This window comes from Ipomoea nil, unplaced genomic scaffold (genome assembly GCF_001879475.1).
Source record: "Ipomoea nil cultivar Tokyo-kokei standard unplaced genomic scaffold, Asagao_1.1 scaffold3054, whole genome shotgun sequence".
Taxonomy (NCBI): domain Eukaryota; kingdom Viridiplantae; phylum Streptophyta; class Magnoliopsida; order Solanales; family Convolvulaceae; genus Ipomoea; species Ipomoea nil.
This window is the reverse complement of record NW_017619482.1, coordinates 550,918-566,459: the sequence shown is the minus strand read 5'-3', so window position 1 is coordinate 566,459 and position 15,542 is coordinate 550,918. Positions and strand designations below refer to the sequence as shown.

Sequence of the window (15,542 nt, the reverse complement as noted above, 5' to 3'; positions counted from 1 at the left end):
TGATAGTCGAGGACCAAATTGGTAATTACGACATAGTCGAGGGACTATTTTGGGTAATAACTCAAAATTAAATTGTAAATAACTTCAGTGAAACCTCATAATACTCAAACCCGACAAATATAATAAGACAGAGGAAATATCAACATTTGTATATAAAAGAAAAAAAAATAAAGATCGTAATTTTGAAAATATTTTACCATTGTACAAAAAATAAATTAAAATATATAAACTATCAATGCACATGATTACTGTAACACATTTTATATATTTCCTAGAACCTTAACAATATTGATTCTTATATAATTTTTATTTGTATATTTATATTAGTAGATCTGTCATGTGATTAAAAAAATACCAATAAATATAGAAAAAAATTATAAAACCTTTTACAAACAATATTGTTTAATACAATACTTGATACAAATATCAAATTGAGGTAGAATTGTTAATTGTATAGGAAAAGGTCAAATGAGAAATGAAAAGGGAAATATATACGAAGGGCAAAGTAGTACTTTGAGAAGGTTGAATGACAGTCGCTGTCGTTGTCGTAATCGTCGGAATGGGTCAAATGTCAACGCCCATCGCTGATCAGTGGTTGTGACGGGACCTTCCGAAATCCGCAAGTTTTCTCGATCTGTTCTTGCAGAACGACGTCGCATTATGGAAGCGGGACTTCGCGGGAGATCTAATCTCGCCGGGATACGCCATCTCCGGCGGCTGCATCCCCTTCTGACTCCACCGTTGGTTAGGGCTGGCCCACACCAATGGACTCAAACAAAACGCGTTCCGGCTGAGACCAGCTTTGCCGCCGCCGCCGCCTCTCTGATACGCCGGAGTCCTTCTCGGTGTCTGTTTCCACGCTGGCGACGACTGCCCGCTCGAATCCTCTTCGTTCTCCTCATCGGAGTACCTAGCCGGCGACATTCCTCTGTCGCAATTCCGGAGAGTTCTCTGCCTCACTCCGACCGTAGCTTCGTCTAACGAAAGCGACCGCGTTTTCCTCCCCCGACGACCTGCGACAATTGTGGAGAACCACGACGGAGACGACGACGGCATAGTGTTACACCGATCATCCGAATTCGACACCCTGCGCTCCGAATCCGAATCCAGATCACCCGATTTAGACCTAAACATATGATAAAACAACGAAAACCTAGAATTCTTCTTCTTATCCTTCTTATTGGCATACTCGCTCCCGGAAATTAGTTCTCCAGTTGGGCCCACTTGCGGAGTAGCATGGAATCTCTGATCCGCCAAGCCATGCCGGCTGAGGCACCAGGTGGCGGCGGTATCAGATTCCCGGCGAGAGGCATACGGCGAAACGGATTGAGGAAAAACAATACGCGCGGCGGCGGGATCGGCGTTGGAACTCCGGCGTTGCTCTTGCGCTTGCTGAAGATGGGCTTGGGCCTCGATGAGAACGAAAAGCTTTTCACGAAGACAAGTAGCGCAAACGCCGACGACGCTACTCAAATCGGAAAGATGTTTCTTACACCTCATTTAGATTCTATTTTTGTATATAAAAGAGAGTGTTGGGAAGAGGAAGATTCCGGCGAGCAATAGCCGCATTTCTGAAGCGAAGTGGCTTGGTGGATGACAGAACCAAAAGTGCAGTAGAGAAGAAACAGACATCGGAAAGTGGTTGTGCCTTTAAAAAAGGTTGGAAGGTCGGGGGGGACCGGGGACTCCAATTTGTAGATTATGATTATTTGTAAACATATATTATTATAATTTTATGGATTATTCTCCACTGTTTTACTCAACTTATATTATTTAATAATTAATGGCTTTCTAACGTAATATTACTATTTAGTATGTAAAAAGGTTATTTAGTTATTACTTTGACTTTGTCATATTAGTAATGATGGTCTATTAACTTTCTTGATTTGAACTGATAAGAGATATGTAACAGATTAGAAGTTCAGACCGACTTACAGACAATCAAAAAGGAAGGGAAACAGATCATCAGAGTGAAAAGAGAGTTGAGAGGAAGGTGAGAAGAGAAATATGGAATTCTTGTATTGAAAAGTTTAATAAAAAACATTACATTGCTTGGGATATTTAAAAAAAAAAAAAGCCTAAAACAGAAATGTAACAATTCAACTATTTTTGTGCTTCAATGTTCCACACAGGATAACAGCTCATTGTTGCCTATCGATTCCCAAGCCTTGGACAGTTGGTAAGGCCTCAATTGCTTCAATTGATCCTTGTCCCCAAGGATCAAAGCTTGGGAACTGGCTCCTTATGTGATAATAATCCTCCCCAAGTTGATGCTTCAATTTGTAGGTTAGCCCATTGGACCAGGATTTGAGAAACTACTTGATTATTCCTCTTAATCTGTCTCTTATCTAGCATAGCTATAATACTCCGTGTTACGTCTTTAAATTTGGATTAATTATTTAATTAACCCCGTTAAAGGATTATCTAAAAAGAATTTAATTCAGTTAGGATTCCCTAAATTAATTAATATGGTCCACGAAGGATCGTGGACCCTTACCCTTAATGAAACTCCAAGCCTGTTAGAATAAGGAAAGAGGACTCATTACTAATTAGACTCTAAATAGGGATTCCTAAACCTATATGAAATGGGATTAGGGAGCCTTTATAACCCTTCCCTCTCCACCACTCGAATTCCCATCTCAGAATTCAGACGAAGAATCCCCGCCACCAAGCCTAGAAAATATTGTTAGGAAAAGGACCTTGAGGAAAGATCCTAGAAGTCTTAAGGAGCTTAATTAAAGCTACCAGGCAACCCATGTCTTACAAAACCTATTTTCCTTGCTATCTTTTATTGATTGGCTCCGTTGGATGATTGAATGTGTGATTTGGTATGTTTGCCTTGTTAGAGTTAGTCTTTAGGATTTATGGTATCGATTCTTGTTATTCTTGATATTCTTGATGAACTAGTATGGTTAATTGCATGTTCTTGAGTTTATGAGTATTTAGAGCTTGGGTTAGGATTTATATGATGAATCTTGTTATTTGTAACGTTCTTGGGTGGGTTTATGCATGTTCGAGCGTTATTCTAGGTTTAGGACTAGTCTTTAGGGCTTTGTATATTGGTTTATTGATGTTCTTGAGGTTCTTGATGCTCTTGAACCATTATGTGTTTATCTTTGAGTCTTGGCATGTTTAGAGTTTGCGTTTAGGCTTCAATTTTGTTATTTCTTGGCTTGTTCTATGTGTTCAAGTCCCTATTGTTGTTGATATGTGTTTGGGCGTGTTTGGGACTTGACTTTGGGGAATTGGATGAATTCCCGGGTTGGGAAAATTGGCCTAGGAACACGTTCCAGCGGGTAGTCGGTGGGGGGGACGAACCCCCACTCGACCACCTGCCGGATAGGGGTGATTGTTCCAGCGGGAGGACGGGCGGGTGACGGCCACCCGCCGGTCCACACGCTGGAACCATGGACCGCCACCGGCGGGCGGACGGCTGGGTGGACGGCCACCCGTCGGTCCACCCGCTGCAACGGCGTGGTTCCGCCGGCGGGAGGTTGTCCTCCCGCCGTACCCCCCGCGGGTATGGGCCAATGCGGGGTCGTTCGATTTCCGTGAGTCGAACCTCGTGCCCCGTGGTGTCTTCATTGAGTTTTCGGGTCAAGTATGATGTCTTATGTGCCGCAATGTGAATTGTGAGTCGTGTCTTTGCATGTGGTTCATACTCGTATCATCTGGTGCCAGAGTATGGTCTATAGTGGTCTTTATGTGTCTTATGGCCGCTTGGAGGACGCTTGTTGTTGAGAGTCAATGTGTACGATGTGCCCTTCCCCGATTATCCCCTTGTGGAGTCATTGTTGAATCTTGCTTATGTGTTGTTGTCCATGATGAAAATAAAAGATATGAGATTGGTGGTAAAAACAGTGATTGGTGGTTGATGCACTGCGCGTGCTTGTGTGTGATCGTACTGCGGTACCGGTGTGTGATTTAAAGGCATCGCGGATGCTATGAGATCGGCGGTTATGTAGGAGGTCTTGTAGGCGGGGGGCATGCGTTGCCCCGGAGGGATAAGGATGTGCTGTGTAGGGTGGCATGGAGGTACAGGCCAGGTTGGAACTGTTATAAGGTTGGAGAGGCGTGAAGGTTGGAACTTGGTATAAGGTTGGAACATGGACATGTTTGTGTTACTTATTGTTGGCGAGTCTTATTGTTGTCTTGCCTTGTGGTCTTAGCTGCATGTTGTGTCTTTATGTGCCTTGTCGTGTCGAGTCTATTGGTATGCCTTGAGTCTGATTCCTGGTTTTGAAGCTAGAGTCGTTTAGGACTATATTATGTATTTCCAAGTCTCAAAATGATTTCTTATATCTATATGTATTGTACTCAACGCGTGGGAGTGGGTTGCTTAGCATTATTCGCTAACGGTTGTAATACCGCATGTTTTTCAGATACTGATTAGTGATCAAGAGCGCGCTAGACGGAGCTGGGTTCTTGGTGTAGTTAGTAGTAGCTTAGCTAGTCGGCCTGTGTGCCATGCTTGTATTCAGATAATGATTATGGATTATACCTAGGCTCCATAGCTTAGATGTGGCATAACACCCCAACACTGATGTTTAGCTTCCGCTCTGATTGGGTATTAATGATAGATTTACCTTTGTTTCATATGCTTTAATGATTTTAAATTATGCTGAAAATTGGGGGTGTTACAACAGCTACGGGTGCAACTAGCACTTCGCCTTCTATACCAGTAAGAGAGAGTGCTTGTTGAGCTTGAATTTCGGGGTCGATTCGCCTTTTAAGTTGAGAGACATGAAAAACATGATGGATCATAGTTCCAACTGGAAGATGCAATTTATAAGCTACAGTTCTTATCATCTCAATCACTTGATAGGGTCCATAGTATTTTGTCGTGAGCTTGATATTACTTCTGACTGCCATGGTAACCTGTCTATAGGGTTGAATTTTCATATATACCCATTCTCCCACAGCAAACTCTCTCTCAGTTGTCCTCTTATCTGCTTGTTGTTTCATTCGGTTCTGTGCCTGAATAAGATTATCATTCAAGGATGCAAGAATTGTTGCTCGTTCTGCCACATCCAATCCCCTGTTATTCCAAAGGTTGCCCCCCCCCCCCCCCTCCCCCCCCCCAACAGCCAACACAGTTGGCTTGTATCCATATAGAACTTGGAATGGTGAATTTTGCAAAGAACTGTGATAACTGGTGTTATACTAGAATTCAGCCAAGTGTAGCCATTTTGCCCACTCTTTAGGCCTATGAAAAACCATTCACCTGAAGTAGGCCTCCAAACATTTATTTACCCTCTCGGTCTGTGCATTAGTTTGTGGATGGTAAGCTGTGGACAAACTCAACTTCACCTTAAGCTGGTTGAATAATCTCTGCCAAAACTTACTAATAAAGACTTTATCCCTGTCCGATACAATGTTGTAAGGATGTCCATGAAGTTTGTAGATGTGTTCCATAAACATGTCAGCCACTGTCTCTACTGTGTAGGGGTGTGTTAAAGCCATAAAATGAGCATACTTAGTGAGTCTATCAACCACTACAATGATCACATCCTTGATTTGAGATTTTGGAAGGCCTCCTATGAAATCCATAGAAATAGAGCTCCATGCCTGGTCTGGAATGGGCAATGGTTGCAGTAGACCTGGGCTCAGAACATTCTCCTCCTTGCATCTCTGACAAGTATCACAATCCTTCACAAAGGTTATCACATCTTTCTTCATTCCTTCCCAATTAAACATCTACTTAATTCTTTGGTATGTAGCTTGCTGCTCAGAATGTCCACCCAAGGGAGAATCATGCATCTCTTGTATTAATGTATTCCTCAAATTGTCGTGAGAGCCAATATATACTCTATTTTTAAATTTCAACAATCCTTTGAAGATGGTAATGTCTTGCACCCCTCTAGGATCAACCACTGCAGCTGTCAAATTTTGTTGTGCCCATTCATCATTTTCATAACTAGTTGTTTTTCTTCTACCCATCTAGGAATGATTTCAGTGAAAACATTAAGGGCAAAATTATCTTCAGTCATTACCCTAGATAAAACATCAACCACGCCATTATCCTTGCCTTTCTTATACTGGATATAAAAGTCTAGTCCAGCAATTTAATAAGCCCCTTCTGTTGCAGTGTAGTGGTTATCTTATGATCAAGTGAGAACTTTAAGCTTTGGTGGTCTGTCTTGATGAGGAAATTTCTTCCAAGCAAATAAGACCTCCATTTTTCTACAGCATTAATTATGGAGAGGTATTCCTTCTCGTAGGTTGACATTCCTAAATGCCTTTCCCCAAATGCCTTGATGAAGTATGTCATTGCCCTCCTTTCTTGCATAAAAACTGCTCCCATTCCATGATGGCTAGCATCGGCTTCTATCACAAATTGCTTCTGGAAGTTAGGTAAGGCTAACACATGGGTTGTGCAAAGAGCTCTTTTTAGGGCTGTAAAAGCCTCCTCACTTTCTGGACTCCATTTAAAGGAATTCTTTTTTACTATATTAGTTAGTGGCCTACTAATGATCCCATACCCTTTAATGAACCTTCTATAGTACCCAGTTAATCCAATAAACACTCTCAAGGCTTTGAGATTCTGAGGTTTGGGCCAGGAATACACCGCTTCGAGTTTGCTTGGATCAGTCTTAATACCATCAGCTGTAATGATGTGGCCCAAGTAATCCACTTGTTCTTTGGCAAAGGAACACTTGCTTAACTTAGCATACAATTGATTTTCCTTCATGTTCTGGAACACTTCTTTTATGTGATGTAAATGACTATTCTTAGTAGGGCTGTAGATCAAGATATCATCAAAGAATACCAACACAGTTTTCCTCAAATATAGCTTAAAAACCTTGTACATGAGAGTCCGAAAGGTGACTAGTGCATTTGTTAAGCCAAAGGGCATTACTCTAAACTCATATAGCTCTTAGTGTGTCCTGAAAGCTGTCTTGTACTCCTTCCCCTTCTTCATTCTTACTTGGTGATATCCAGCTCTTAGATCAATCTTGGTAAAGTATCTAGCCCTAGTTAATTCAGAAAGGTCTTCCACAATAGGGATTGGATACTTGTTTTTCACGGTAATGACATTCAAAGCTCTATAATCTATGCAAAACCTCAAAGTAGAGTCCTTCTTAGGTACCAAAAAAACTGGTGAAGCAAATGGTGATGTACTAGGAACAATCACTCCTGACAGCAGCATCTCTTCCACCATCTGCTCAATTATAATTTTTGGATAAAATGAGTATCTGTAAGGTCCCACATTGACAGGTTTTGATTGAGGCAGTAGTGGTATTTCATAATCACATGATCTAGAGGGTGGAAGGGTTTTTCGTTCATTAAAAAGTTCACTATACTCCTTTAGCACAATACTCAACCCTTGCAATTCCTCTTCTACTTTTGAGAATTTGCGAAACTCAACCTTATTACTTGTTTCACTTTCTGGGATGGTGGTGCATTGTACCCAAAATCCACTCACTCATTGTGTCTGCCACTTCTTAACTTCCTTTTTTGTTGCCTCCTTGCCCCTTATCCCTTTTTCCATACATTTAAGAGTTACATTCTGCCCATCATTGGAGAATGATATACTTAGTGGTCTAGTGTGGATTGCAATGGGAGCAAACTAGTCTTCTTTAATCCCCGTGACAAGCATGAAGACTGACTCATGCAGAGAGCCTACAATGGAATTTTGCGCCTTATTATTGAGGTTAGACTTACTCATCTCATCATCGGTCCAGTCAGCCATAGCCTTCAACATTGAAGTTCTATATGCATTTTGTATAGTCGGTGGAGTCCAACTAGTGATTAGGGTACGCCCGACTCGTGTTCACTGAGCTTGAAGATAGATTTCCATGCGAGCTTTCTAGAAAGAGTAGTTGGTACCATTTAGCTCCGGAGGTTTTGTGTTACTGTCCATCTCTACAAGATTTAGAAGCCAACACACAGAATACACAGAGAGAAAAATACGGCACAATCGTTCAACAAAAACTAAAAACAAATATCAGATAATTGAAGGAGATTAACAAGAACACACAAAAAAAGCTTTTCCCTTCGGATCAAGTCATTATATAGACTTAAAAGCTTTGATACCAAATGTGAATTTATGTGTTTTGATAATCGACAATGACTGATCTACTTTCTATTCTAAAACAGTGCGCAGTTGATATTGAAAAGAACCTAGACGGAAACTCTATCAGATAGATCAACAGATATGAACACAGTGTGGGAAAATAAAGAAAGAATGTAAACAACACCAATATTGGTTACCCAGTTCAATACAATGTGTATCTACATCTGGGCGACGATCATCGATGCGTGCAATTCACTATCTCCAACTCCAATTGTACAGAAAGGTAGAGATGAAAGAATCTCAACCAAAGTGTTCCACACTCGGTAAGTACCCAATCTACAATGGTATAGTGAATTGTTGAAGACGGAGCCTGAGTAATCAGAAGTCCAAGAATCCCTTCGTTGGAGAGTCACTCTGTTCCGCTTCATTGACACATCCTACATTGTTCCCACAATTGCATGATCATAGGGTCCACTAGTTAAGCATCAAGGTTTCTTCTCAAGTTTTTCTTCGTGTATCTTCAGAACATTTGTCTTGAGAAGATAGTAAATCAGGGTTATGCTTCTTTAGAATTTAGGGAGAGCTAGTTTGTGATTCAAGCCGTTGTAGAGTTGTATATCAATCCCTTGAACCACCTCCCTTAAAATAGAACTCTAATTGAGAATTGAGTAGACACGTAATCTTAATCTGAATGACAGCTTAATCCAGATTACGGTCTTACCCTTTGAGGTGAGAAGACTGATAGGGACTTTATTGTAAAAACACCTCTTGAAGTAACTGCTTCTGCCAACGCATCAGCTTGCATTAATGATATCCGATGGATAAATCCAGATACGCTCTAGCTCAGTGACTGATCGATCAGGTCTTCTCTTCAAACTCTATCAGACACCTAAACTGGAAACTATCTAATTTTGACAATTACAAGTTGGGGTTTAGACTTAAAAACACTAACAATAACCACGAAGGTAAAGCTTCCTCTTGCTACTTTTCTTCAATCTTCTTGAGCTTCAAACGAAAAATTCTTGCAAGAATCATCTTCAAAAGGTAAAAAGCTTCCATCTTCCATACTCCATTATCATGTTCATGAAGCTTTCTCTCTCTAGAAAATTGCTTGCTAGTCTACATTGTTCTATACTTATTGATACTTGAAAATTGAATCTCTTGACTAGTTTTTCATTGTAGAACACTTGAAAGATGAAATTTTGTGAATAATTGCTTTAATTCTTGAGATTGCAATACTTGGAAGAACCCTAGTTTCTAATTGGGAATTTTTCAATTGGGTTTTGACGGTAAGTGTTGCATGAATAAAATTGATCTTGAAATTGCATTAATACATGTTCTTTATGATTGTTTGTGATGAAAATTGCACATATGCTACACTTGATCTTCAATTTTGATACATTCACACGCTCTTGAACTCCATTGTTGAATTGTAGAAGAAAGAGTTGACTAGTTGACCATGAATATGAAATTGAATTGAAATTATTTGTTTAATATGATGATTGGTCTATCTTTTGAGCTTGAAGCATGAATCTTGAGGTAGAATTTGAGAAAAAAATATGGAAAAAAAATTTCAAAAAAAATCCTGAAAATTTGAAAAAAGAAAGAAAAAAGAGGAAATTGTGGAGAGTTTTGAGTGTAATTCATGTGAGTGTGGTGAGATTGTTGTGCAATAATGTTCAATTGTGAATCATAGGGAATGGAATTTTTGTGTTGAAACTTTGTAAGAACTACGCCAAGGATGAAAGAGATTTCAAAGAAGAGAAAGCATGATCACGCTAGCTCTAGCCGTGAACCCGATACAATGGGTGATGAGGAGTTGGAACCACAACAAAATGAAATGCATGAGCAAGACCCAATTGCCGAAAAAAGGAGGTTGAATTTGAATGTCGTGCAAATGGAAAAAGTAGCAAGGTTGAAAATGCTATCGGTGTTAGGAGGGATGTATTTTGATATGTTGGTGTTGGAGTCGTTTGTTTGTAGAGAGGAGGTGGAGAATGTACTTGCACATCATCAATGGGCGCAAGTGTTTGCTTGGAGAGGGCATACCTATGACCCGGCAGTCTATGAATTTGTGGCCACTCTTAATGTGAAAACGAAAAGATACCACCACAAGCCATCCATTTCATTCACCCTTTTTAACAAAGAATACAACATTATCGGTGAATGATTTGGGAGTCCTCTTGGGGCTACACACTGATTTGGGAGTCCTCTTAGGGCTACACACTAGAGAGTAACAAAGGTCCTAGGCATATTTGGGATACCAATCCGATTTCTACACCGGCGACGAGGTTTCAGACTATTGGAGGAAGATTTCGGATGGGACGGTAGCTTATGATTCAACACGAACTCAAAGACCATAGAGAAAAATGAGATGAAGGTCGTGAGATATGCATTGGCAGTGACCTTTACGGGGAGAATTTCTAATATGCACAAGGTGTACCGCTCGGACCTTTTCCACCTTTGGAGCATGGAGAATGACAAAACAATCAACATGGGTGTGCAATGTAGAAGATGGTTGGCTACTCAAAGCCACAATAATACCACCCACATTTTCATCGGTCCTTTGCTTGCCAGGCTATGTCAAGGCCTCGGATTGGATCTTAAATTGAGGAAAGAGCGAAGGATTGCCTCCATGACACCCATCACCATACTCGACCTCATTCGGGCAAAACTAACCCGGGTTGAGGAAGGCGAGGAAGGTCAAGAAGGGGTGCCACCCGCATTGTCGCCACACATGCCCAACATTCCATCTCACTTGCCACAAGTCAATGATTGGGAGAGTATGAGAGTGTTCCAATATCAACTCCACCAAGAGCAAATGGCCATCTTGAGAGCTCAAAATGAAGAAGTTGAAAGGTAAGGTTGAGCTATTGACGATCTCCAAATTCAATTTGCTCAATACTTCCATCCCACATCCTATGGTGACATGCCATGACCCTTCAAGAAAGAAAAGAAAGAAAAACATTGGTGTTTGTTCCATTAGGTTCAAAACGTTAACTTGAATAGTTTTAGTTAACCATTCGAAAAAAACTACTCGAGACATTCTTTGAGCCAACAGTTCGAAACCTTAAAACACTAGTGCTTTATGGTAAAATGTGTCCAAGGCAAAGAGAGTCCTAGGTACATTCCAAGGGAGATTTTTCTCATAAAGCCTAGACATTTTGTGCAAAACAAAAAGTAAAGTTTAGCAAAAAAGGTGGTCTAAAGGTTGGAAAATCTAACACATATAGCCACTTTTTGGTTTATCTACTAGTCACTACTCGCTATGTGATAGACGTTTGAAATGAGTTTCCCTCTAACCGACACATTTTTAAACGCCTATAAATACCTTCATTCAAGACTAAAGAAGATGCTTGTCTAGTTCAAGAGAAAACAATTATTCAAGTATTCTAAGAAAACATTCAAGTGTGACCAGTGAGAGAAATAAAAAGCTCAAAGCTACATCTAGTTTTAGAGACTTCTGTTGTTCAAAAGGAGTACAATATCGAGATTTAAGAAGCCAAGTGTTCACAATTGGAGATTGAAGAAATCTTATTCCCGCCTCTAGACTTGTACCCCAACCCTTCAGGATCAACACTCCGACTTCCTTCCCCTTAACAATAATATTCTTCGTCAAAAGATCCTGAAATAGACAATAACCCAGAAAAAAGAGAGAGACAACAATTCAAAGCCCGTGTGATTTGACTAATAGAAAGAAAATTAAAGGGAAAATTTGGAAGGTATAATATAGATGATAGGGGTAATGATGAGGTTGCAACAACACTACCCCTACACAAAACCGGAACAAACGACCCATCCGTTAGAGTAACCATAGCCCCAGGATTCGAGGGAGAATATGTGGAGAAAACATTAGAATTACTTGACTTATCCTCACTAGCCCATGAGTCAATAACCCATTGTGTAGACGAAGAAGACAGACATACAACAAGATTATCTGTTTGGACAAAGGTTGGGTGGTTTAGGGCATTGGTTTCGGAAATGACATGGTTCTCCACAATTGAAACATACACTTGGTCCTACACGACCTCTTCCAAAACCACCACATCCTCGATGGCGACCACATCCACCTCGATTATTATACCCTTCGTTAGTATACCTCCCTTACAACACAACTGCACTTCCTTCACCACTACTTCATTGTGATACAAAAACACTCTTCTCGGGAAGTTCATTATTGTCAGTACTTACTGTTGCATTCTGTATCTGAGAGAACACTCGGTCCAATGACCCTAACTCTAAGTTTCCCAGCAACTATGACCTAAGAATCTCATATTCCTTTTCAAGCCTGGAAATCTAACTAAAGATAATTAATTGATCACGTTGTGCTTTCATTTTCTACATATCATTTTGTAATATGCATTGCAGTACAAAATGCTTCACTTAAACTTCTGAAATTGTAATAGTAGTATCTTATATCTCGACCTTTTTGATTAGGTCGATAGACATATTGAGACAACTGATACAGTTCCCTCAAATTACTTGACCCACTAAACCATTTAGACACTAACTCCGACACTCCTTTAACTATAGTACAATGTTGCATTGATAAGATTACTTTTCCTATCAATACAATTAATTACCCGTGATAACAAAGCTTTATCGTCTGCTTCCCATTCCTTTTTAGTTGCATTACTTGAAGGGCAATCTTTATCTAAATGGTCACCTTTACCCGTTCCATCTAAATTAATTTTAACCAAGAATTTTCATTCAACAAAAGTAGACCCATCAGCAGTCAATACCATATCAATTAATTTGGACGGCGTAGATACAACAGTAATATTCTTATAACTTCCCTCTGCCATATTCAACCTAGGAAAAAACAATTGCAAACCCTAAGTGCAGAACATCAACAAACCAAAACTCCAAACAAAACATACCTAGGTAGGACCTACTGACAGAGGTGAGTTGACCGACGTAAACTTCGGCCGGAGACGTCGTGGAAAAATGCCACGCACGGCGGCGCGTGGCGTTGGAGCAGAGGTGAAGTGGCGGCGTGTGGTGGCTCTGATGGCGGCCCAATTCAAGCTCCGGCATCGTCCTACTATTCCGAGCACATCTCACGATCTCACTCTCGCCTGCTCTGGTACCATGTTAATGTTTAAAGGGAAGATCTCATGGTAGTGCCTACCTCATTGTGTATTGATGTGTTTATTAAGCTGAGACTATACAGTATATATAGGTATAAGGATGATTTTACAGCCACAAACTAACCCAAAGAATTCTAACCGAAAACTCAAGGGAACGTTATGCTATGAGCACGTGCCCACCTTGTAAGGTGGATACGATTCATAACTATAATTTTTATATTGTAAATTCATAATTTCTATACTGTAGATTCATAATTTCTATACTGTAGATTCATAAAATTTATACTTTAGATTCATAATTTCTAAATCGTAGATTCATAATTTAAATACAGTAGATTCATAATTTCTATACAGTAGATTCATAATTTCTATACTGCAAATTCATAATATCTGTACTGTAAATTCATAATTTCTAAACTGTATAGTTATCAAATTATGAACATATAGTTCTCTGATTTGTGAAAACAGAGTTCAACAATTGAAATCTAAAGTATAAATTTTATGAATCTACAGTATAGAAATTATGAATCTACAATATAGAAATTATGGATATGGAACCGTGCCCACCTTGCAAGGTGGGCACGTGCTCACAGCATAATTTGCCTAGATCAAGTATGTAGTTCTTGTGTGAAACCGTCAATCGTTATATCATGTACCAGGGCGCACAATGCATTGTGCGCCATATACATTCGAAACAGGGGATTTTTTTTTTTTTTTTTTTAAGTTAACGGTAAAAACGGGAAACGGAATTTCTTAAAAAAAAAAAAAAAAAAAAACCAAAATGACGTGGTTTTGGCCAGGGCACACAATACATTGTGTGCCTGGTGCACGATATAATTAATTTGCCGTGAAACCATTGATGCTTAAGTATAATTACGGTTGATTCTTAAGTGTGTTTGTTTATGCAACTTCATTGTTACTTTGTTAGGTGAAATAGACTAGTTTGGAATAACGGCTGTTGTCTTTCAACTGATGCATTAGAGCAGAAAGCATTTCTTGTGAATTGTAATACTCAAGATTCAAGAGGCCGGTAGTACGTCAATCTAAGGCTATATATTCTTTTAACTCCGTATCTTTTAATAAATGATGAGTCCCAAATAAAATCTATGTTGGAGATTCTTGAATCAATGCAGCACTATTAAAACTAGTCATCCTTGGAGAGTCTTAATTAATTATCATAAATAATATAATTAAACAATCTGTCATGATGAAAAACAACGAGAAAAACATTTCTGCAATTTCTAGGCAACTTAAGTTTTATCACTTATACAAAGATCTTGGCATGTTGTGTACTCGAACTTGTATATAAAGCGAACATTGCAGGCCTACTTTCCGCTCATACAGATCGAACTGAATTGAAACAAATAAATTAAAGATGGAGAAGAAGTTGAGATTAGCAAGAGCACTTGTTGTTCTTCTCATTCTTGCCATTTCCACTTGTTCTATAGAGGCAAGACCCGCAGAATGTAAGCCGAGTGGGAAGCTAAAGGGCATTAAACCACCCAAAGGAAAATGTAACAAGAAAAACCATTCAGATTGTTGCAAAGAGGGGAAGTCCTACACCACCTACAAATGCTCTCCTCCTCTTTCAAGCAGCACTAAGGCAGTCCTGACAATAAACAGCTTCGAGAAGGGCGGCGACGGGGGAGGGCCATCTGAGTGTGACAACAACTACCACTCCGATGACACCCCGGTGGTGGCGCTGTCCACGGGGTGGTACAGCGGCGGAGACCGCTGCTTTCGCAACATCACCGTCCACGGGAACGGGCGGAGCGTGATCGCTATGGTGGTGGATGAGTGTGACTCGGCGCAGGGGTGCGATGAAACGCATGACTATCAGCCGCCGTGTCCTAACAACATTGTGGATGCGTCCAAAGCGGTGTGGAAAGCGTTGGGTGTGCCTGAAAACCAATGGGGCTGGCTTGATGTAACCTGGTCCTTGTCCTAGCTAGATTAGATTCATTCATCTCATATGAACCGATCCACTTCCTCCGTTTTCAGCGCTCTTTACCTTTATGTTCTCCTTTCAAATAATGTGCAGCTCCTAAAGCCTCAGGTGCGCATGCCCGCGCACTTTTAATTTCCAAATTTCTCAATTTTAAATAAATCTTCAAACTTCTTATATTGTTATTGTTATATATACTAGTATTTGCACCCGTATGATGCACAGAATGAATTTGTTAAGAATATATGAATTTATATATAATTATTTAAATTAGAACATCAAATATTATATAGTGCAATTAAAGATATGGTTTAGATCGTTTATATATTTTGATGATATCATTTCTTGAGTTTGTGCAAATAATTGCTCAAATTAATAGCTAATGTCTAGATGTACGCATGCGGTGCTATAACTTTAAAGATTTTATTTATCATTGTTTAGTATTTTCATAAATTAGGCAAATGTGCTCGTACTCTAACAGCTCAGTTCT

At 39.8% G+C, this 15,542-nt stretch overlaps 2 protein-coding genes across 2 annotated transcripts; one reads left to right on the top strand and one right to left on the bottom strand.

Annotated features, from left to right (window-relative positions):
- Positions 1–588: 588 nt before the first annotated feature.
- On the bottom strand, positions 589–1,500 carry LOC109163965. The gene has a single exon (XM_019312698.1). It carries the CDS (start codon positions 1,498–1,500, stop codon positions 589–591), a length of 912 nt encoding a protein of 303 aa, XP_019168243.1.
- Positions 1,501–14,463: 12,963 nt separating this feature from the next.
- On the top strand, positions 14,464–15,239 carry LOC109163979 (putative ripening-related protein 1). Its single transcript, XM_019312712.1, has one exon. It carries the CDS (start codon positions 14,483–14,485, stop codon positions 15,053–15,055), a length of 573 nt encoding a protein of 190 aa, XP_019168257.1. The 5' UTR covers positions 14,464–14,482; the 3' UTR covers positions 15,056–15,239.
- Positions 15,240–15,542: the final 303 nt, after the last annotated feature.